Source organism: Bos javanicus, chromosome 23, assembly GCF_032452875.1.
Source record: "Bos javanicus breed banteng chromosome 23, ARS-OSU_banteng_1.0, whole genome shotgun sequence".
Taxonomy (NCBI): Eukaryota; Metazoa; Chordata; class Mammalia; order Artiodactyla; family Bovidae; genus Bos; species Bos javanicus.
The window spans coordinates 24,719,538-24,743,402 of NC_083890.1; the positions used below are offsets into that span (position 1 = coordinate 24,719,538).

General features: G+C 46.5%; 1 protein-coding gene across 2 annotated transcripts in view; it reads right to left on the reverse strand.

Annotated features, from left to right (window-relative positions):
- The window catches only part of TRAM2 (translocation associated membrane protein 2), a 69,373-nt gene extending 68,938 nt beyond the window's left edge, over nucleotides 1-435 (reverse strand). Inside the window, exon 1 of one of the 2 annotated variants that reach the window (XM_061398422.1) lies at nucleotides 171-435. In XM_061398422.1, the coding sequence (XP_061254406.1) occupies nucleotides 171-290 (120 nt within the window). In that variant the 5' untranslated portion in view covers nucleotides 291-435. The remainder of the gene's footprint in view (nucleotides 1-170) is intronic. The other variant, XM_061398423.1, reaches the window with a different exon arrangement.
- Between the last annotated feature and the right edge of the window lie 23,430 nt (nucleotides 436-23,865).

Genomic DNA, 23,865 nt, shown 5'->3' on the forward strand with positions numbered 1-23,865 from the left:
GTGTCTGGGCTGACTAGGAGGCCGAGGGGCGCACGGTGCACAAAGCCGGGGGGATGCGGGGGACCGACACGGCGGCCCGGCGCCCGGGCGCAGACGCAGACCCCGGGGGACCCGCAAGGGGACGCCGGGCAGCGCGCGAGAGGGGCGCTCCCCGCCCCGATGTCGCTCACCTCGAACATAAGCCCGATAAGGACGCAGAGCACCAGGCAGAAGCCGATGTCCGCATGGTTGTGGATGACGAACTCCTGGCTGAAGAGCGGGTAACTTTTCGTCCGCCGGCGGAAAGCCATGGCAGTGGGCGCGCACGGCCGGCGGGGCCCGCACCCGGCGCTCAAGAGCCGCCGTGCAAACTTCTCGAGCCCCGGCCCCGCTCCACCCGCCGGCCCGCCGCCCGCCCGCTCGCTCGCCCTCCCGCCGCCGGCCCAGCGCCCAACAACTTCTGGGGCCCGCCCCCTTCCTCCGCCCGCCCCCGCCCCCGCCGCCCGGAACCGCCCCCGGCGCAGCCCCCTCGCCGCCCGCGGCCCTCAATCCGCGCGCCCGGCTCGCTCGGGCCCCGCCCCCCGCGCGCTTAACCCTCTCGCCGCCGCCGGGGACGCGCGGGGGGGCGGGGCCTGGGCCGGTGGGGGCGGTACCCGCGGCCGGGTCCTTCTCGCCCGGCTCGCGCACCCCACTCCCTTCTCCTGTGCTGCGAATCTGCAGTTTCCAGCGGAGGGGCTCACGAACGCTCTGCCCTGCCCGGACAGGAAGTGGGTCCGGGTTTCCCTCTCTCCTCGGTTACCGCTCCTTCCTCCACGGGAAGGGAAGGGCCGCAGGGCCACCGAGAGGTGGGCCGCGCCTCCAGGGTTCTTCCGGGGGTGCGAGCTCTGACCCTGTGGGGCTGAGAGCAGCGCAGGTTGGGCGCAGGAAGGAAAAGCTGCAGGCCGGTTTCCTTGATGGCCCGCGCCCTGCACCGATGATTATGAATGGACGGATAACCAAGTGTTTGTTGAGAGCTAGAGAGCGTTAGGCACGGTTCAGAATGCTGGGAATGAGCGGCAAAGACCTTGCCCTCGGGGAGTTTGCTTTCTAAAGAGAGGAATGGATGAATTCGTGCAGTTTTGCTCTATTGACATTTGAGATCTTTGTGCCACTATCACTGAGTTTCACACCTTTTACCCAAATATCTTCGGTATTAATCTGAAAAAGTGGAAGAATAAACACTGAAGAAGAAAAGAAAGAACTTTCACATTGAAAGTTTCTATTCAGTATTAAGTTTTAGAAGTACTCCTGGAAATGACAAAAGGTATTTTTCATAAATTAATTTATATCGGCAAATATTGGATTTATTCCTACCAATAATGAAGGAGTCAACTAATCACCTTCCAGATATACAAAAATACAAAAATGAGCAAAGAACTATTTAATTCCTAGTTCCTTTTTTATTAGGTCCTTAGCAATTTCACTTCTAAGTAAATACAATTTCTTAGAAACGGCACAGTGTAGGAAATGGGGTTGAATCTGGACTTAGCTGGAGTTCCAAGATAAGTTTTCCATCTTAAGTTTCTTGAATCCAGTATTTAGTCTTTGTTCTTTAATTCCTTTATCTGACTTTAAGGAAATGAGAAAGTAATGCCTGTATTGGGCTAAACCTAATTTAACTTCAAGACTGACCTTTCTTTTAGTTGGACCTCAGTCTCAGGAATAGAAAGATCCAGAACTCTGGAACATCTCAATTTTCCATCTGTGAAGAGGTGTTTAAATCTTCAAACTGCAGACATGTATCTATTAGGTTGAACCCTATGGAATTGATTTCTTTATAAGTCAAAACTGGAATACCAGCATTTCATATGGTTTAATCTGATAGTTCCCTTGTGTTTAAACATGACTGTTTCTAGAGGATGCAGTGGTGGGAATTTCCTGCAAAAGATGAGATGTTGCCAACCTTTTAATATTCCCAAGAGTTTAGTTGGAAAGTTCTGGTACACAGTTAGGTACTATAACCTCCACATTTATAAATGAGAAACATGATATATAGGGGATGACTTCTGGCTCAAATTGATGACTGCCAACTCCAAACCTTTCCAAATATAACTGAACAATTAGACTTGGGGCTTAAGTTTAGCTGTATGATTTATATGTCATTACCTTTGAAATCCCAAGAAGGAAGTCCTGAAAACTGTCACAACCATCTTTAAGTCCTAGTTTCAAGACCACCTTCAACCCCAAATGGATCTCTTCCCAACCCTCCTCATGTAACCAGTCATGGAGTCCCACGAATTCTTACCTCAGAATCTCTCCCATCAACTCTCACCTCCACCATTCTTCACCTGGGCCACACTAATTACCCATATTACAATGACTCCAATATCTCCCCCCTTCACACATTATTCCACTAGAAACATCTACTGAGCACCTACCAAGTGCCAGAAACTGTGCTAGTTACTGAAGACAGAAAGATAGGACAACCCTTGTTGGTGGTTTTAAAATATGTCCTCAAGTTCTTCCCTATCTCTCCCAAAAAGAGATGGTGATTAATACACCTCTCCCCCTTGCGTGTGGGCTGGATTTGGTGGCTCGCTTTTAACAAACAGAATAAGTGATGGTCATAAAAGCATTTTGGTTTTCTTATTTCTTTCTTGAGCTGGATCCCTTGCTCTGGGGGGGAAGGGGGCTGCCATATTGTGAGGATACTCAAGCAGCTTTATGGAGAAGTCCCTATGGACAGGAACCAGGACCTCCAGCCAACAACCAGTGCTAACTTGCCAACCTTCTGCATGAGCCCTGTTGAGAGCAAATCTTCCAGCTCTGATCAAGCCTTCAGATGACTGCAGCCCTGGCTGACCTCTTGACTCCAACTTCATGAGATATCCCTAGCCAAAACCAGCAAGGTAGCCACTCCCAAATTCCTGACACACAGCAACTGTGAAATAATAAACATCTGCTGTTTTAAGTCAGTGAATCTGGTTGTTATTTGTTATACAGCAAGAGGTATGCTGCAGCTTACAATCTATTAGAAGAGACAGAGGCATCGTTACCATTCAGTGTGATGATGGTGACTCTAAGAACAGTTTAAAATATGTACCCTATGAGGACAAAGGAAAGGCAACTTAGTTCTGGTTGGGGTATTGGGAAGAGGACGTTCAGGCTGGACCTTCAGTAGGTCCATTCTCTATTTTATTAATAGAGACTGCAGAAGAGCAGTGTGAGATAAATTTTGGAGACTTAAGATGGAACTAGATTGTAATGCATTTCAAATGCCATGATAAAGAATTGTACCTTTCAAGGTATACATTTATCAAAACACCATGAATATCTTATAATTTTATTTGTCAATTATACCTTAGTAAAACTGAAAATTTTAAAAAAGAGAGAATTGTGACTTTACTCTGCAAACAGTGGGAATTTTTTTTTAGCATAACTGAATCTCTCTTTAGAGAGAGAACCATCAGGAATATAAAGATCATTTTTATTTAAAAAGAGTGGTATCTGGAAGACCAATTGAAAAACTATTATAACAGCCTAGTCAAGAAAAAAAAAAAAAAAGGAACCCTTCTCGATAGTGGTGATAAGAGTGAAAAGGCAGTGGATGATTTCAGGGACATTTCAAGGGTTAATTCATTGGATTTGGTGTTTGCTTTAATATATGATGTATAGAAGTTGGAGGAAGCAAAACTTTAGGCTCTGGTGCTCATGCTCAGTCACTCAGTTGAGTCAGACTCTTTGCGACCCTATGGACTGTAGCCCACCAGGCTCCTCTGTCCATGGAATTTTCCAGGCAATGACCTAAATAATAGTGGGACCATTAAAAAAGATGTATATGGAACAACAGAGAAAAAAACAGTTATAAGAGAGAAAAAGTGGGCCTCCGCTTTGCACAAGCTGAGCCTGAGGAGTCCTTGATGCTTTGACAGGTCAGTTGGAAACCATTGATTGGATTAAGGGAGGGAAAGCCAGAAATAAAGGTATTTGTGCTTCATCTCGGAAAAGGCGATGGCACCCCACTCCAGTACTTTTGCCTGGAAAATCCCATAGATGGAGGAGCCTGGTAGGCTGCAGTCCATGGGGTCGCTAAGAGCCGGACACAACTGAGCGACTTCACTTTCACTTTTCACTTTCATGCATTGGAGAAGGAAACGGCAACCCACTCCAGTGTTCTTGCCTGGAGAATCCCAGGGACGGCCCGTCTATGGGGTCGCACAGAGTCGGACACGACTGAAGCGACTTAGCAGCAGCAGTGCTTCATCTGCAAGGGGACTGTTGAATCAATGAGGTTAACCAAGTGTTCCAGAAGAGTGTGCTGAGTGAAGGAAAAGCCCAAACTCAGCGGAATCTGAGGGACCCCCAACCCTGAGAAGAGAGAAGGAAAAGGAAAGGGTAGGGTGGAGGAAGCTGGAACATAAGCATTTCACCAGGACAGGTTAAACCAGGCAAGATGAGAAGAGGATGAAGCTCCTAGATGTAGGCATTACAGTCAGAGCCTACTTTAAAAAAAAAAATTAATTGAAGTAGAGCTGATTTACAATGTTTCAAGCATACAGCAAAGTGATTCAGTTACATACATATTTCAGATTCTTGTGCATGCCCCTGCAGTGGAAGTGCAGTCTTCTTAGCCACTGGACCACCAGGGAAGTCCTTCCATTCTTTTTTAATGGCTGGTTAATATTCCATTGTTTGTCTGTCCCTTGGACTGCAAGGAGATAAAACTAGTCAATCCTAAAGGAAATCAACCCTAAATACTCATTGGAAGGACTGATGCTGAAGCTGAATACTTTGACCACCTGGTGTGAATAGCTGACTCATTGGAAAAGACCCTGATACTGGGAAAGATGGAAGTTTGCAAAAGGAGAAAAGAAGAGCAGAGGATGAGATGGTTAGATACCATCCCTGGCTCAATGGACATGAATTTGAGCAAACTCCAGGAGATAGTGAAGAACAAGGAAGCCTGGTGTGCTGCAGTCCATGGGGTCACAAAGAGTTGGACACAACTTAACAACTGAACAACAATATTCCATTGTGTATCTATATCACATCTTCTTTATCCATTCATCTGTTGATGTACATTTAGGTTGCTTCCATGTCTTGGCTACACCAACAGTGTAGGAGGGTTTTGAGGCCCACTCTTAAATGGATATTGGAGTGGACTTGGTTAACATTGGGTAGGAGATGAGAAAAAGAGATGAGAAAGTAGTCTATTCTTTTAAGAAGTTTGGTGAAAAAAAGGAAAATGGATGGTGTTCTTGGGAGATATGGAGGATCCAAGGAAGGATCTTTATTTTTTAAGATCTGAGATTGTTTGGAGACAGAGAAGAAACACTCAGGAGAGAGAGAAGGAAATATAAAATACTAGAAATATGGGAGATCGTGGATGAAACCAAGGAAGAGGCGTGAGGGCCGCTCCAACAACAAAAGCAAGAAGGGAAACTCCTCTGAGCCTGGGACAACGACCTAAGGTGGGTGAATATATAGTTAGGCCTGGAGGTGGAGGACATAATAACCTCTCACATTTATGTTGTGCTTACAGTTGCCCCATAAGGGAGCAAGACAGTGATTACCAGCCCCTTCTTATAGCTGTTCTGAGACACATGAATGACCAAGGGCCACATAATTAGCAGGTTGCTGAAACAGGACTCAGACCAGAGGTCAGCACCGGGTCCCCTCTGCCTGCCCAGGCTGGAGCCTTTCAGGCTTCCTAGAGCATGGCACTGATCAGGTGGGTGCCATCTCTCTCTCTCCCCCTATCCCATAGTAAAGCATTAGTTACCCAGTCATGTCTGACTCTTGGCAACTCCATGGACTATAGCCCACAGGCTCCTTTGTCCATGGGATTCTCCAGGCAAGAATGCTGGAGTGGGTTGCCATTCCCTTCTCTAGGGGTTCTTCCTGACCCATGGATTGAACCCAGATCTCCTTCATTACAGAAAGATTCTTTACCATCTGAATCATCAGGGACGTGGGGACTGATAATTCTGAAACACCAGTTCCTAACTAAACTGGAGTAGCCCCTCTTTCTAGACCACACCCTGTGGTTTCTGCTTTCTGTGTCTTTGTTCCCCTCATAAGACCCCTGTGCTGTGTCCCTTTGCTAAAAGTAGCCAACCTTCAAGATAAAGGGCATTACCTCTTCCTTCACAAAACTGTCTTCAGGGAGTTCAGGCTGGAGACATAACATGGCACCTATGCACTCCTCTCAGGAAGCAGCAAGTTCTCCTGCAACCAGTGGATCTGTCCGTGAGTTTTACACCCCCTTTGGATGATGTCACCTTTAAAGGCAGGAATCTAGCCATTCACTCTCATATCATGCTGTGTTCTCATCAAGTGTTAATTTAATCGAATAAATGGCTGAAAGAGAAATGCTGTGGTCATGGCCAGTACAAGTATGACAACTATCCCCAGCAAATTGAAAATGTCTTTTCCCTCATAACAAGAAGTCCTGAATTAGTTCATTCCCAGGTGTGTATGTGATTCATCCAACCCTGGAGTCTCACTGTCCTCCCACTTTGCTTTTGTCTCAGACTTGTTCCTCATGGTTACAAAGGGGCTGCAACAGCACCAGGTATTGTATCCTTCATACAATAAGACCCAAAATTCAGACAAGATGGAGAGGGGCATTTTGAAGAGTGAAGAAAACTTCCCCAGAAACCCCAGACTTGCCCATCATGCCTCATTGACCAGATTGTACCTCATGTCCATACTTAATCCAATCATTGGCAAGGTGAGTGGAACTGACATGATTAGAGTAACCTCACCAGGAAGCCATCCTCAAAAGAGCAGAGACTTTTAGCCTCCTGTGAAGATCCTGATGACTGACGGCAAGAAAAAAGGGCTGGGAGACTGGTATGGAGCAAGCATCCGGAAATGTCTGCACAGTAATTTTTGTCAGGGCTTTTGATTATGATTTATTTATTTTTGATGTCGTTGCTGCACAGGCTTTTCTCTAGTTGTGGCTCCTGGGCTCTTGAGCACAGGTTCAATAGTTGTGGCTCACAGTCTTAGTTGCTCCACAGCATGGGGGATCTTCCTGGATCAGGGATTGAATCCATGTCTCCTACGTTGGCAGGCGGATTCTTTACCACTGAACCACCAGGGAAGCCCCTGTCAAGGTTTTTTACTCTGTATATTTTCACTTCTTTGCCTTATGGGACTCATGGTACTCTTGCCCAAAATGAGTCCAGCTTTCTGGTTTCTGTACAGTAGACACATGAATTTTGCACATGTCACACACCTAACAGTCACTGTTGAAGTGTCTGGCTGATGGAACTCCAGCTTGACAAAGTGAGGTATTGTTTCTCTTGGAGTCTAGCATATTAAAACAGACTCCATACCACCTTTTGCCAAATGATGAACCATCTGATCTTCTTGCCTCGTACCCCACAGCAGTGTAGTGGAATCAGTGGCGTACCAAGGTCAGGGCAGTGGAAGCTTTGTCCCTGGGGGCAGGGACAAAGGGGTTGCATGATCTATAAAGAATTTTAAAACAATGATAAACCTTTAAAGGCACTGTGGTATCCTGGATTGAACCCTGGAACAGAAAAAGGACACTAGTGAAAACACTGCTCAAATCCAAAGAGTGTAGTTTGGTTAATAGTATTGTATCAATGTTAATTTCTGTTTCAAAAAATGGACCACAGTTATATAAGCTGAGTGAAAAGTTTTATGAGGACTATCTATAATATTTTTGCAACTCTCCTGTAAATCTAAAATTATTTCAAAGTTAAAAGAATTTAAATAACAAAAGTGACTAAAAATTGGTGTTTCTTTTTTTTTTAATATCACCATGGCAATTCTAAGCGATTTTAGAAGTAAAAATACCTCCCGCTTGCCGAAACTTTTGCTCTAAGTTCTAAATAATTGTTGTTGCTATTGAGTTTTAATAATAAATATGTAACTTAGCCCATTTTTATTACTTATCTTTTAATAAGCATTGCATCCTATGTGAAGTTAATTCAGCTCTCATATATACCGCTGGCCCCTAATGTACAGGTTCTCAGATGCTCACATTTGTTTCAAGTAAGTTCATACGGGATTGGAATCAGCGGAGCTCAATTCCGGCACAGCCAGATCTCCACCCTCTGGTGCAACAGAAGCTTGCATTTGAACCACAAATTGGAAATAAACAATGATAATGATTTTACAGATGAAGAGACAAATTGTTACTTTAGTTCCATCATTCTGTGTGACCACTTGCAGCTCTTATTTGTGTTTTAAAATTTAGAACAGTGAGACAGAGTACAAAATACCATTGTTATTTATTATTATTATTAATTTCATGTCATGTGTCATGATTATTTCTGGGTTGTTTTTTTTTTTTTTGGTAAAGGAGCAGAGTCTTAAAAAAAAAAAAAAATTCCCACTCACTATTAAATATTCTAAGTACAAGAGAATGTAGAGTTAAGAGTCCAGGTATTAAAAACTACCTTAAAGATTATATAGCCCACTCCCCTCCTTTTAGAGACAATGAGAGGAAAGCCCATAAGACTGGTGAGTTGGGGCGAGGACAAGGCCTCCCTTCCTGGCCTGGAGCTCCCAGCCCAGTCTCAGTATCCCATGCTCACTAGTCTCTGGCAGACAGGCAGTAACTCAGAAAAAAACAAGTAGCTCGTCCAGTGGCAGCTAGTGACTCAGTGGCAGAGTAACACATGGGAACCAGGACTCCTGACCACTCAGGGCTCTAACCACTGCCCTCTATTTCCTCTTTCCAGCTCATTCAGCTGGAGACAGATTTATTCCAGACGACTAATGAATGTGCCACCATTCAGAAGGGAAGTGGGGGGCATTTTTAAGAAGAGACGCAACTCAAGTTAACACGAGAAATGAATGCATTGCGGTCAGAATTCCTGCAACCAGAAAAATAATCGGAATACAACATTTAGGGAGCAAAGGAACAATTTCAGATCCTGACTTCCACTGAGTTCTCCAATGTGGGGGGCATCTTTAGATGGAAACTATCTGGGAAACTTATCCTTAGTTTGTTTAAAAAGAAGGCAGTAACTATCAGAGTAGCAGCTCTGTTATGCAGTGGGCGTCACAGTGAGGAAAAGCTCAATGGAAAGATGGCTTATAGGAGCCACTGCCTTCCCCAAGCAGCTTTCGCCCAGACTGGGGAGAAAGGGAGACATTGTTTTGATTACATTTAAGCACCTCTCTGTGGACCTTTGGTACTAGTCCATGAAATCCATCCCAGCTTGATTCTCACATCACAGCCCAGGGTTCAGGAACCATTTACTTGTGAGCTGACGATCAGCAACACTACATACAACTGGGTCTCTCTTTGTACAGTTCCCAACCACAATAACTGTTTCTGGGTGCTTCGATCCCCACTGAGCAGATAATTGACCTCCTGCTATGTCCTTGAAAGGATGATGGGTGAGTCAAAGGGTGGGTGGATGGATGGATAGGTGAGTGGAGGGAAGATTGGTGTATGGTAGGATGGTTGGATGGGTAGGTAGATGAATGAATGGATATATAGGTTGAAGGTAGGTGGATAGGTGAATGAAAGGTTGGAAAGGTGGATGATTGGATGTGTGGAAGAGTGGATGGATTAATGGATCAATATGAAGGAATCTGGGCTTCCCTGGTGGCTCAGCTGTAAAGATTCCAGCTGCCAAGCAGAAAATGTGGGTTGCATGCCTGGGTTGGGAAGATCCCCTTGAGAAGGAAATGGCAACTCACCCAATTCTTGCCTGGAAATCCCATGGGCAGAGGAGACTGGCGGGCTATAGTCCGTGGGGTTGCAAGAGTTGGACACAACTTAGCAACTAAACCACCACCATCATGAAGGAATCCATAGTATCCCATATTTATATCAGTGCCCAAGGTAATTCCATAGTGAAGGAACCCCACGGGGAGTCTGCTTCCACACAGGAGGTGTGTTTAAGAACAAAGCTATATTTAGGTGGGATAGAACCTTGGGGTTGATTTTAAGACCCTGAGAGATTGGAATCATAGCTTTTCATGTGTGCCTTAGTATTAATAACCACCTCATTCTCTGCTACAGAACAGGTGCTAAGTGAATATTTGTTGACAAAAATGAATGAATAAATGATTTGGGAAACACAATGAAAGCTCCCCCTGACTCTGATATTCATCCTCACATTCTGATTTTCTGCAATTATATTCCAACATGAAAAGTTCATTCCTTTGTAAATCAAGTATGTGTCCAGAGTGTCCAGTTATGATGCAAAATATTCCTGGATGCTTAATACATGAAACCCTTTCCATCTGTTGTCTCTTTGGCAAGAATGAGTGGGTCACATTGCTGTTTTGCTTGATTCTTTGCTAGGCAAGCCCAGAGGTTTCTCTGACTGGGTTGAAGGACTCACTGACGAGTGGAAGAGGGCCCTTCACTGGGCGGCACCAGGGTTCTGTCGGGGGAGACAAGACCCCTCTCTCCTGATCTTGGCAGCCAGCCCCTGGCCGCTGCCCCTTCTCAGCAGCCCCTCCACCTGATAAGAGAATTCCTTGCTTTGTCTTCTGGGTTTCCACAAGCTGAGTGGGGCACTGAGGTGAGGAAAGAAAGAAAAAGAAGAGTTAAGAGTGAGAGCAAGAAAGTAAACACCAGAAGATGGGAAGCATAAGACAGTAAAGAGAGAAGAGAGGAAAGAAAGAAAGCGAGGCTGGATATAGGCAGCGGATAGGAAAGAGAAAAAAAAAGATAGGTTCTCTTTGCAACACAGTGCTTCTAGTAATAATATCATCATTATCTCACCTGAACAAATGTGAGAGGACTCTGTCTACTCACTATACAACATGAAAATGCAACGCACTTCCATCAGCCTCATCAGAAATCTTGGCAGATACTGTCAGAAAGTGGTGCTGCTTCTGAGATGTGATTTTTCAATAGCAGATAGCGTACTTTTTGATTGGGGTTGGGAAAAAAGAGAAAAGGGGAGTTGATCTGTGTGTGTGTGTGTTTTTCTTTCTTTTTTAAATCTTGAAATTCTTTTCCCCAAGGAGGTTTAGCCCTAGCCCACATTGAGCTCCTTGGAACAGCCACGTCAGCATGACCAGTGGTCCGGGGCTGACCTGCGGTCTTAGGCCCACGCCAGCCCCTGTGCCAAGGCCTGTTCCTTTGAAATAGCCTCTCTGCTCAGTCTCCAAGGCCCACCCTGTGAGGCCCTGACCTCCCTTACTCCCTACTCTTCGTAGTTTCCAGTCCCCTCTTCCACTTTTGCCCAGACCTTGGTGTCCCTGTCCTGCACAGAGATGTCTGAAATGGACGGTTCAAGCAAAGAGTGTTTTGTTTCAGGCTGAAGCAGGCTCAGGGAGCCCGGCAGCGCCAGAGGTGGGAGTGGGCACCTCTGTCCGCAGACTGAGGCCTCGCAGTGTGCGGGCTCCCCACGACCAGCACCACCTTTTCCTGGGAAGGCGGCCAAGGCCTGCGGCCCCGGGTAGGAAATCCCCAGTGAGAGGCCCTTCCTGAGCACCACAGAAAATGCTTCTTTTCATTGACTCCAGTCCCCTTCCTTTCTAGCGTGAAGGCCCAATCACATCCCCCTTCCTGGCCTTCCACACTCCACTCACATGCCAAGTGCCCCGCCCGGCGCCTGCTGGCTCCTGCACCCCTTCCCCAGCACCCTCGGCCGGGCTCCCCCAGCCCCTGGAGGGCCGCCTCCCCCCCATCACTGAGGCCACCCGCTCTCCCTCCAGCCAGCACCCTGGGACCTCCCAGCACACTCTTCCATGCTGCGACCTAACACCTCCAGGAGGCTCCTGTCGGGTTGGACAGAAAGGGTTTGTTGACTTTGCCAGATTAGCAAGGGGAGCAAATTCCATGGATGCCTCAGTCCCAGAGTCTCAAAGTTCAGACCTCCTGTTTGATAGCAGGAGCACAGTGATGGAGGCGGCCTGAGATCACACGAAAGAATAACAATGACAGCCATTGCTCTTGATGGAGCAATTACCAGCTGGCACCCAAAGGTCTCTGCCCTCTCATGAACGTAATCCTCATGACAACCTCGGCAGCAGTACCTGCTGCCAGTCCCGACTTACAGGAAGTAGAAGCCCAGAGATACTAAGTAACTGGCCCAGGTTCCCAGGACAGTAGGAGGCAGGGCAGGGTGCGCCTGGAATGGCACTCCTGTCCCCACCCTCACCTCTCCGGACGTGCCCTGAGGGCAGGAGGAGACTTAGATTCCAGACTGTTTCTGCCACTCCCGGGTGGGTGACCTTAGGCCAGTTACACTCTTTCCTAATCGGAAAAATTAAGAGGAAGAGGTGATTTCTTGGGGCCCTTCCATGTGGTGATGCTGTGATTTTCCCCCCTTACTTATAAAGAGAGTCAGAAAGATCTCCAAACTTTCTGGACCTGACGTCAACCACAGGCAAAGGGATGGCGTGGGTGGCAAAGGTGATCACTGGTGACCCCTCAGAGTTCCATCTACCACGTTTCCTCTGTCCAGACCACGCCTCTGGAGTCCTGCTATGCTTCTGGGCCCCCAAATCCTTGGGTGGATGAAAAGATTTGCTGTTGTTGTTTAGTTGCTAAGTTGTGTCTGATTCTTTTTTTGACCCCATGGACTGTAGCCCTCCAGGCTCCTCTGTTCATGGGATTCCCCAGGCAAGAATACTGGAGTGGGTTACCATTTTCTTCTCCAGAGGATCTTCCTGACCCAGGTTAAATCCACGACTCCTGCTTGGCAGGCAGATTCTTTACCACTGAGCCACCTGGGAGTCCCCAAAGAAGGTTTGTCTATCACCTAATAAATTAAAGCATAGCAAGGAGAGATAAGAAAGCCTTCCTCAGTGATCACTGTAAAGAAATAGAGGAAAACAATAGAATGGGAAAGACTAGAGATCTCTTCAAGAAAATTAGAGATACTGAGGGAAAATTTCATGCAAAGATGGGCTCGATAAAGGACAGAAATGGTATGGACCTAACAGAAGCAGAAGATATTAAGAAGAGGTGGCAAGAATACACAGAAGAACTGTAAAAAAGTGATCTTCACAACCCAGATAATCACAATGGTGTGATCACTCACCTAGAGCCAGATATCCTGGAATATGAAGTCAAGTAGGACCTAGGAAGCATCACTACAAACAAAGCTAGTGGAGGTGATGGAATTCCAGTTGAGCTATTTCAAATCCTGAAAGATAATGCTGTGTAAGTGCAGCACTCAATATGCCAGCAAATTTGGAAAACTCAGCAGTGGCCACAGGACTGGAAAAGGTCAGTTTTCATTCCAATCCCAAAGAAAGGCAATGCCAAAGAATGCTCAAACTACTGCAAATGAGCTCACACACTAGCAAAGTAATGCTCAAAATTCTCCAAGCCAGGCTTCAACAATACATGAACCATGAACTTCCAGATATTCAAGCTGGTTTCAGAAAAGGCAGAGGAACCAGAGATCAAATTGCCAACATCCGCTGGATCATGGAAAAAGCAAGAGAGTTCCAGGAAAACATCTGTTTCTGCTTTATTGACTATACCAAAGCCTTTGACTGTGTGGATCATAGTAAACTATGGAAAATTCTGAAAGAGATGGGAATACCAGACCACTGACCTGCCTCTTGAGAAATCTGTATGCAGGTCAGGAAGCAACAGTTAGAACTGGACATGGAACAACAGACTGGTTCCAAATAGGAAAAGGAGTACGTCAAGGCTGTATATTGTCACCCTGCTTATTTAACTTCTATTCAGAGTACATCATGAGAAATACTGGGCTGGAAGAAGCACAAGCTGGAATCAAGATTGCCGGGAGAAATATCAATAACCTCAGATATGCAGATGATACCACCCTTATGGCAGAAAATGAAGAGGAACTAAAAAGCCTCTTGATGAAAGTGAAAGAGGAGAGTGAAAAGTTGGCTTAAAGCTCAACATTCAGAAAACTAAGATCATGGCATCTGGTCCCATCACTTCATGGCAAATAGATGGGGAAACAGTGAAAACAGTGTCAGACTTTATTTTTCTGGGCAGATGGTGATTGTAGCAATGAAATTAAAAGACGCTTACTCCTTGGAAGGAAAGTTATGACCAACCTAGACAGCATATTGAAAAGCAGAGACATTACTTTGCCAATAAAGATCCGTCTAGTCGAGGCTATGGTTTTTCCAGTGGTCATCTATGGATATGAGAGTTGGACTATAAAGAAAGCTAAGCACCGAAGAATTGATGCTTTTGAACTGTGATGTTGGAGAAGACTCTTGAGAGTCCCTTAGACAGCAAGGAGATCCAACCAGTCCATCCTAAAGAAGCTCAATCCTGGGTGTTCATTGGAAGGACTGATGTTGAAGCTGAAACTCCAGTACTTTGGCCACCTGATGTGAAGAGCTGACTCATTTGAAAAGACCCCGATGCTGGGAAAGATTGAGGGCAGGAGGAGAAGGGGATGACAGAAGATGAGATGGTTGGATGGCATCACCGACTCAATGGACATGAGTTTGGGTAAACTCTGGGAGTTGGTGATGGACTGGGAGGCCTCGCATGCTGCAGTTCACGGGGTGGCAAAGAGTCGGACATGACTGAGCGACTGAACTGAACTGAATAAATCAAAAAACACATAGACCCTGCACATCAGGGTGGGTAAACCCAAGCCCCTTATTAATAAAGACCTATCCTTCAAATGCATCCTCACTTGTAACAGAGGTGACCAGTGCTAGTCAAAGGTGAGGTCACTTTTGCCCAACTCTCCTGGGCAATAGAGGAGCGGTCTTTCATGCTCTGATCTAAAACAAAGTTGTAAATTTGATTTCAGAAACTGGGGGCCCACTTCCTGCCAGGAACCCCTCAGTGACTGCCCATTGCCCATAGGAGGAAGCCCGCATCCTTAAGATTGGCTTCGAGGAGAGCCGTAAGCACACACTAACCCTCCCACCTTAGTCCCTAGAAACTCATGAGTACATCCCCTGCCAATTTTGATTGAGCTGGCAACATCTTAAGAGTTAACTCTGATTGTTGGTGGAAGATTCATAGCATCCTATTTGGTTGATTTTAAAATGCACTCTTTTTCTCATTTTAACACCTTACTCATTTAAACACTGCAATTGGTGGCAGGCTGCTGTATATCTGACAGCACTTTTTCTTCTGTTGATTCATGAAGTAACGATGTTGCTTCCAACTGGAGGCATCTCAGGTTTGATGGAGTGTGGTGGGTAGCGTTTTCCACAGTAGAGCTCTGGAGGCTTGTCCAGGAACCAGGAAGCTGCTTGCCCATTCTCTGAGTCTTCCCCCCTCAGATCCCCCACCAATCAGACCTGGGTCCTGGTGTAACAGGAGTGATCTCTGGAAGCCTGTATGGACCTCCGCTTGCAACCCCGTGTGATATTTAAAATGTTTAGAGACTTGATACAATCACACATGGAGAAGGCAATGGCACCCCACTCCAGTACTCTTGCCTGGAAAATCCCATGGATGGAGGAGCCTGGTGGGCTGCAGTCCATGGCATTGCTAAGAGTCGGACACGACTGAGTGACTTCAGTTTCACTTTTCACTTTCATGCATTGGAGAAGGAAATGGCAACCCACTCCAGTGTTCTTGCCTGGAGAATCCCAGGGACGGAGGAGCCTGCCGTCTGTAGGGTCGTGCAGAGTTGGACACGACTGAAGTGACTTAGCAGCAGCAGCATCAAAACAAGAGATAGGGATTTCCCTGGTGATCCAGTGGCTAAGACTCTGTGTTTCCATTGCAAGGGGCCCGGGTTCCATCCCTGGGAACTAGATCCCACATGCTGCAAATAAGACTCAATGCTGCTAAATAAATAAATAAATATTTTTAAAAAGAAGAATAAGACTACTGAAAACCATTGGCATGTCTGTCCTGGAGCTTACTCGATCCCCACCTGGCTGTGGTACTTCTTCCTGATTTTATGGACTGTTGCCAGCACCCGCAGGGAACTTGGCTTGTCACCTAGTCCCAGGGGAAAATCCCTAGTTTTCCCTAAGCCAGGGATAGTTAGCTTAGTCTCTTTTGCCTTTACTGGCTTACGAGATGGGCAGGTGTATTGGTTTACTATTGCTGCCATAACAAATGAGCATAAAACAACACAAATTTATTTTCTTATGGCTGTATAGGTCAGAAGTCAGGTATAGATCTCACTGGTCTAAAATCAGGGCTGCAGGGCTGAGTTCCTTTCTGTAGCCTCTGGGGAAGAATTGGTTTCCTTGTTCCTTTAGGCATAGACAGAATTGAGTTTCTTGCAGCTGAAAGACTGAGGTCGCTAGCTATCAGCTGGGGGCCTTTATTAGTATCTAGTGGCCTCTGTCTTACATATAACCCTTGCCCCACACTACCATCTCTGTCACCCATCCGGGTTTATGTGATTATGCTGGGTTTTTTGTTTTTGTTTTTGTTTTTTTGCGGGGGTTTGGACACACAGGATGGCTTGCAGGATCTTAGTTCCTCAACCAGGGATTGAACCCAAGCCCCCTGCAGTGGAAGTTTGAAGTCCCAACCACAAGACCACCAGGGAATTTCCATATGTGATTATGCTGAACATCCTAGATATCCAGGATAACCTCTCCATCTCAAGAATCTACCTTTAACCTACAAAGTCCCTGCTGTCGTTTAAAGTAACAAATTCACAGGCTCCAGGGAATAAGAGTGTAATCGTCTTTGGAGGCCACTGTCTGCCTACTATATAGCTTGTGATCCACTGTGGCTGAGGAGATACAGAGGAAATCTGCTGGGGCTTGGAGAAAGATTATGCTTCCTGATACAATAACTTTGGGGCTTTCCTGGTAGCTCAGCTGGTAAAGAATCTGCCTGCAATGCTGGAGACCTGGCTTCGATCCCTGGGTCGGAAAGATCCCCTGGAGGAGGGCACAGCAATGCACTCCAGTATTCTTGCCTGTAGAATCCCATGGACAGAGGAGCCTGGCAGGCTACAGTCCATGGGGTTGCAAAGAGTTGGACACGACTGAGCAATTAAGCACAGCGCAGCATAATGATTTTGAGGTTTGCCCCACTCTTACCTACTTTAATTGAGGGGTTGTAAGCTGTGGCAACCATCATACCATGCTTGGCATCAACACCAAGAATAAAAACTGACACACTGAGAACAGTAGTGGGAATATCAAAATGAGAAGAGTGCTTGGCCTTTTGATGACCATGTTGAGCCACTGAATCAACATAGCCTATTAACCTACTCCTGCTGGCCCTCTCTTTAGGGCTGGAGGAGGACCCTGTATTTCTGGTTACGGCTGGGGATTAGTCTTAGAGGAATAGATTGCCCATAGTCCACAATGTTGTGTGCTGGACTGTACAGATATGAGAGTTGGACCATAAAGAAGGCTGAGTGCCAAAGCATTGATGCTTTCAAACTGTGGAGCTGGAGGAAACTCTTGAGAGTCCCTTGGACGGCAAGGAGATCAAACTAGTCAATCCTAAAGGAAATCAACCCTGAATATTCATTGGAAGGACTGATGATGAAGCTGAACTCCAATACTTTGACTACCACCGACTCACTGGAAAGAGCCTGATGCTGGGAAAGATTGAGGGCAGGAGGAGAAGTGGGAGGCAGAGGATGAGATAGTTAGATAACATCCCTAACTCAATGGACATGAATTTGAGCAAACTCAATTTCTAGATTGTGAAGGACAGGAAAGAGTGGTGTGCTGTAGTCCTTGGGGTCCGAAAGAGTCAGACATGACTTGGCAACTGAACAATAATAACAAAGACTGTACATCCTGGTTGAGGGGATTGTCTGAATCGCACCTGAACTTGCTGTATCCTTCAAACCTGGTGACTTGGACTGCTGGTGGCCCTCACAGCAGCTCAGTCTCCCCAGCACTGCTCCAAGGAGTCTCAGCTTTTCCCTCCCTGTTAATCCTGTATTTTCAGATTCACATCTTACTTGCACTCTGCCCAGCTTGATACTTCCGGTGTATCGTAATATCCAGACATTCCCAGACTGCTGGCCATTCCCTCAATAGTCCTTCCACTTCTGTATGCTTCTACACCGTCCCTTCAGGGTGGTCCCCCAACTGGAAATATTCTTTCTACACTTGCATATCTTCACCATGAAATCCTTGTGACCATATTGTGATGCTATTGTTCCCTGGCAAATGATTCAGAAACATTAGGTAATTTATTTAAGGGGACATGGCCAGTAAGTGGCAGAACTGGGATGCGGATGCAGGTCTCTCCGACTTCAATGCCTGTGTCCTCTGACACCCTTCATTTGGCATTTTAGAGAAGACACTGAGCAGCTCAAGTCATGAAGGACGTGTCCCCTTCCATGTCTTATAAGCACCCTATGGGGAGGTAATGAGTCATTTCTTATTGCCTCTCAGAGCTACAGTCAAGGTCAACAACTGCCTTGGGGGTTGGGGGTTGGAGGTCTGATTTGTAATGCTTTCTAGTGGTTAAATATCCGCATCATGGCTGATTTCAACATCCCAGTGTGATCTTACTGAACCAGGAATGGGAGGACTGAACAGCGCACAGCATCATAGGATGTTTGCATTATAGGAGGTTTCCACCAACATTCCCTTCTCCAAGGGTCTTCTTGACTCAGGGATCCAACCCAGGTCTCCTGCATTGCAGGCAGATTCTTTACTATCTGAACCACCAGAGAAGCCCACAGATACAATAGATGTGAATAATCTCAAGAACACAGATACCCACTCCAGTATTCTTCCCTGGAGGATTCCATGGACAGAGGAGCCTGGTGGGCTCCATGGGGTCACAAAGAGTCAGACACGACTGAGCAACTGACAGTTTCACTCTTTTTTCAACCTCAAGAACACGGATAACAGCAAATACAGTAAAATCCTTAAGAAGTGAATAAGTTTTGATCATTTCTTAAAATTTGTTTTAAATCTAGTTGCTTCTATTTTAATTGTATATAAATTAATCTTTAGTAATTGTTGTGTTTAACCATAGGCTTGCAAAGTTCCTGAAAACTTAACAATTAGGTTCACAACTGGTTTGAGCTAGCTCCAGCACGCCACTGCTGGAGTCTAGTCCCAGGCTTTACTTTTAATTGGTTCTAGAATGGTGGTGAGAATGCTAATAAAAAGAATATGCTCATCTACTAATGAGCTTTGAATAGAGCTGGTAACTAGACTTCAATATTCTTTCCCCTGTCTGACAATGTCTTAGTTCCCTCGCTCATACAGAAGGCCAAACAAATAAAAACTAGTTGAGGGTGGAGACCAGGGCACAGCCAAGGCTCCAACTAAGGTCTTCGAAAACTGGACTCTGCCCCGTGCCAGGGTGGGGCCCTGAGACGGCTTCCAGTTCAAAACAGTCCAGGGCAACTGGGCTTGAGCAAGTAACTGTCCTTTCTCCTCATGTTCCCTGCCCACACCCACAGCCAGAGCAGTAGCTGAAGAAAAAGTACCAGTCGTGTGGCGGTTTTATCACATTCCAGAAGGGAAAGCGCCCCCAGGAACTGGGAACCCTGAAAAGAAGCAACAACTAGATTGCTCCTTCCAAAGGCACAAAGAAGTGCTGCGAGGGGGCCGCCTTAACCTTTTGTGATGGGTGCAGGGCTGACGTCACTGGAAACTGGAGTGGGCAGGCGCGGCGTGGGGAGGGAGAGGGCCTCTCAGCGCTACCCCTGCCCCGGCCCAGGGGTTGTATTAAGACCATATATGGACTCGGGCTCAGGCCGGCATCGGGGCTCCCAGAAAATTGCATTTTGGGATTAAGTCATTGCTACCAGCCAAAGGGAAGCCCCTAGAAAGGCTGGTCAGCATAAAGGAATCTGGCCAATTGTGGTCTGGTGTGGAACGATTAGGGACGGGGCGGGGTGGGGTGGGGGTGGGGTGCAGACCCTTTCCAGCCAAGCTGCTCTTAGAAAGGAAGGCCAGAGCCCGAGAGCGAGCTGTGGGAGTGACTCTCAGCCACGGTACCAGGGGAGGGACTCGGCAGAGGACCCGCCCCCTTTCTCAGACTCCCTCCTGCCGCGAGGGACTGGAGCTTTATCTCTGATTCAGATGCGGGGAAGAACTCCAAAATCTCAGATGTGGGGGGCAGCCTCCTCGACTCTGGGTGAAGGCGGCTCTAACACTACTCAAGGCACAGAAACCCTACTAGCCAAGTGAGGGATAGTCCAGGCTCCCAGTTACTCTGGGGTCGAGATGGGTTCACCCGGGGAAATCCGAGCAAGTGAACCCCCTATCCCTTCCTCTAAGTCCAAACTGGGTCAGCCTAGGGTGACATAACTGGGGCTTGGGAATCCAGGGAAACAGGAAAGGAAAGGGTGGGTTGAAAGTGATCTTGGAAAGTGGCTTTTAAAAGAGGACCAATACATTGGATCCAATTTACAAAGATTAATTAACTTGTTTTGCTGTTGTCTCAGCAATTGAGTGGCTTTAACTGTTTTGTTTTGTTTTGTTTTTTAAGGACTAGCTTGAATTATGTAAGGACACTTCTCTCTCTGTGCACCTCTTGATTTGATTCAAAAGACCAGAAACACGGATTATTCTCTCTCAGTGAGAATGAACTGCTCTATAGGCGAGATGAAGAGAAATCTCACAAACATAAGGTGCAGAGAAAGAAGGCGACACAAAGGAGGACTGTGAATCCCATTCGTATCATCTCGGAAACAGGCAAATCCATCTGTGATGTTAGAAGTCGGGATAGTGGTTCCTTTGTTGGTGTGAGTGGCTGGGAGGGGCAGGAGGGCCTCTGGGTACAGTGATGGGCTCAGTCTTTGTCCAGAGGCTGCTTACACAGATGTAGACACACTTCAATGTCTGTCCACTTAGGATCTGTGACATGTATGTCTGTTATATTTCATTCAAAAGTTTCCTAAAAAATAAACAAACCAGACTGTAATTTTGTAAAGTAAGTTGTAATAGCATAAGAGTGAATTCCTCCATGCCAACCAAAAATAAACCTCTAGTGTCAGCGTGGCTGACATCGACCCCACTGCTGCTGTTCACTGATGTGGGGGTCTTGGGAGCCCAGCTCCCCACTTCGCACATCCTCTGGTGCAGAAAAAAGGGGGTGGGGTTTAATTAAATGCTCTCCCAGAGAAGACACCTGTTCCTACCTGTTTAGGTGGAGATGGAACAGATTGAATGTTTGCTTGACCTCTCCTGTGATCTTGTAGAAGAAAGTTCTGCAGGTTTGGTGAGCCTACAGCTCAGATTTCACAGTCAAAGCACACATACTCGTGTGCATACACGTGTGCACACGTGGGAGTGTTGAGCCCCTCTCAGCATCCTCTCATCACCCATTGTCAGCCTTGACTTTCCCATTCATCTTTGTCCTCATCTCATCTCCACCTCCTTGATCTTAGTAAGTGTATTTGTCTCCTGGGGTTGCCATACAAAGTACCACAGATTACATGGCTTAAGACAACAGAAAAATTTTATCTCACAATTCTGGAGGCTAGAAGTTCAAGATCAAGGTGCTGGTAACCACGACAGGATCTTTTCTGTGCCTCTCTCTAGCTTTGGGTGGCCTCAGTGATTCTTGGCTGGGGAATGATGGCTCCAGTACTTTGCCTCCACTTGGCATTCTCTCATGACCTCTGTCCCTCTCTGTACATCCATGCCTGAATTTTCCCTTCTTGTTAGAGACACCAAGCATATTGGTTAGGGCTACCCCTAATCACCTCATCCGAACTCGATGACCTCTGTCAAGACCCTATTTCTGGGCTTCTCTGGTGGGTTGTGGTAAAGAATCCACTTGCCAATGAAGGAGACATGAGTTCAATCCCTAGTCTGGGAAGATCCCACATGCCACAGGACAACTAAGCCTGTGTACCACAACTATCGAGCCTGTGCTCTAGAACCCGAGCTCTGCCACAGTGAGAAACCCAAGCACTGCAGCTAGAGAGGAGCCACAGCTCCCGGAAACTAGAGAAAAAGCCTCCCAGCAAGGAAGACCCAACACAGCCAGAAAAAATCAATTAATCAATCAATCAAATTATTTTTAAAAGATCCTATTTCCAAAAACAGTCATACTCTGAGGTACGAGGGGCTAGACTTTCAACATGTATTTTTTTTTTGGAGAACACAATTCAACTCAACATCCAGTGATTAAAAGACTTCAGGAAAAACTAAAGTAACCCCCCAGCTCTATACCCTGCCAGGAAAGAGTAAGGATTCCAGGTCAAGACCAAACACCAAGAGGGACTTCCTGCAGTCCAGTGGTTAAGACTTCGAGCTTCCACTGAAGGGGACCTGGGTCCAATCCCTGGTCAAGGAACTAAGATCCCACAAGCCAAGGGAAATCATCATCAAAAAAAAAGAAAAAGAAATTAAAAAAATAAGACCGAGCACCAAGAGACTTGAATAAGTAGTAATAATCTCTCATGTTTTTATCATACTTCCCCTACCCAAAGCACTTTCATAATCAAAATACCATTTGGTTCCCCACAGTGAGAAAAGTGAGTTTCCTAGATAGCTCAGTGATAAAGAATCAGCCTGCCAATGCGGGAGACATGAGTTCCATCCCTGTGTTGGGAGGATCCCCTGGAGGGGGAAATGGCAACCCACTCCAGTATTCTTGCTGGGATAATCCCATGGACCGAGGAGCCTGGCAGTCTACACTTCATAGGGTCAAACAAAGACACTTTGTCTGACACTTTGTTCAGACACTACTGAAGCGACTGAGCACTCACACACACGTGCACCTGCTCGTGGAGAAAAACAGAGATGCAGTAAGAAAGGCAGAAATGCAAGCTCTTGGGCCAGATGGCCTGGGTTGGAATCTCAGCTCCATTTGCTACCAACTGCTTGATCTTGGGAAGGTTATCTCTGTACCTTGGTTTCTTCACTTGTCAAACAGGGATGTACTGAGGATGAAATGAATTAATAGAAGAAGCACTTACAACAGTGCCTGGTACGAATGGATAAGCGTTAGCTACAGCAAAGTTAGGACACCAGACAGTGTCATCCACATCTTACAGATAAGGAAACAGAGATGAACAGGGTGATTCAAGGCAGATCCAGAATGGATCCAGAACCCAGCGCTGATTCATGGGTTTTCTGGCCTGACTTGCTGTCCTCTTTAGGTAATAATAACAATGACAGTTACTTCTTACTGAGCACACACTAACTGCCAGGCACTATGCTTTATATATAGCATCTCATTTAATTCTCATAAGACCCTGTGAAGCTGGGCTTGTGATCCCCACTTTAGAGCTAAAGCACCCAGCTAGTGATGGGAAGCCAGGTTTTGAGTACAGGCCTCTGCAACCTCAGGGTCTGAGTTTTCGACCCCTTATGCACCATCTCCGGAGAAGGCAATGGCACCCCAATCCAGTACTCTTGCCTGGAAAATCCCATGGGCAGAGGAGCCTGGTAGGCTGCAGTCCATGGAGTCGCTAAGAGTCGGACACGACTAAGCGACTTCACTTTCACTTTTTACTTTTCAAGCATTGGAGAAGGAAATGGCAACCCAATCCAATGTTCTTGCCTGGAGAATCCCTGGGACGGGGAGCCTGGTGGGCTGCCGTCTATGGGGTTGCACAGAGTTGGACACGACTGAAGCGACTTAGCAGCAGCAGCAGCAACATGCACCATCTCCTTCCCTAATAGCTCAGTTGGTAAAGAAATCCGCCTGCAATGCAGGAGACCTGGTTCAATTCCTGAGTCAGGAAGATCGGCCGGAGAAGGGATAGGCTACCTACTCCAGTAGTCTTGGGCTTTCTTTGTGGCTCAGCTGGTAAAGAATCTGTCTGCAATGTGGGAGACCTGGGTTCGATCCCTGGGTTGGAAAGATGTCTTGGAGAAGGGAAAGGCTACCCACTCCAGTATTCTGGCCTGGAGAATTCTGGCCAGGGTCGCAAAGAGTCGGACACGACTGAGCGACTTTCACTATGCACCATAACCTCTGGAAAGATGACCACTGTAGTTGCTTGCTTTATAAACACAGTGTTGCCAGGATGGATTGGGTGACATTTGTAAGTTCCCCCAGGGTTAGGAAGCAGCCACTTCTAACCATCCTTCTCCCTATTGGTACAGGCCCTGGGGCCCCATAAGTGTCCC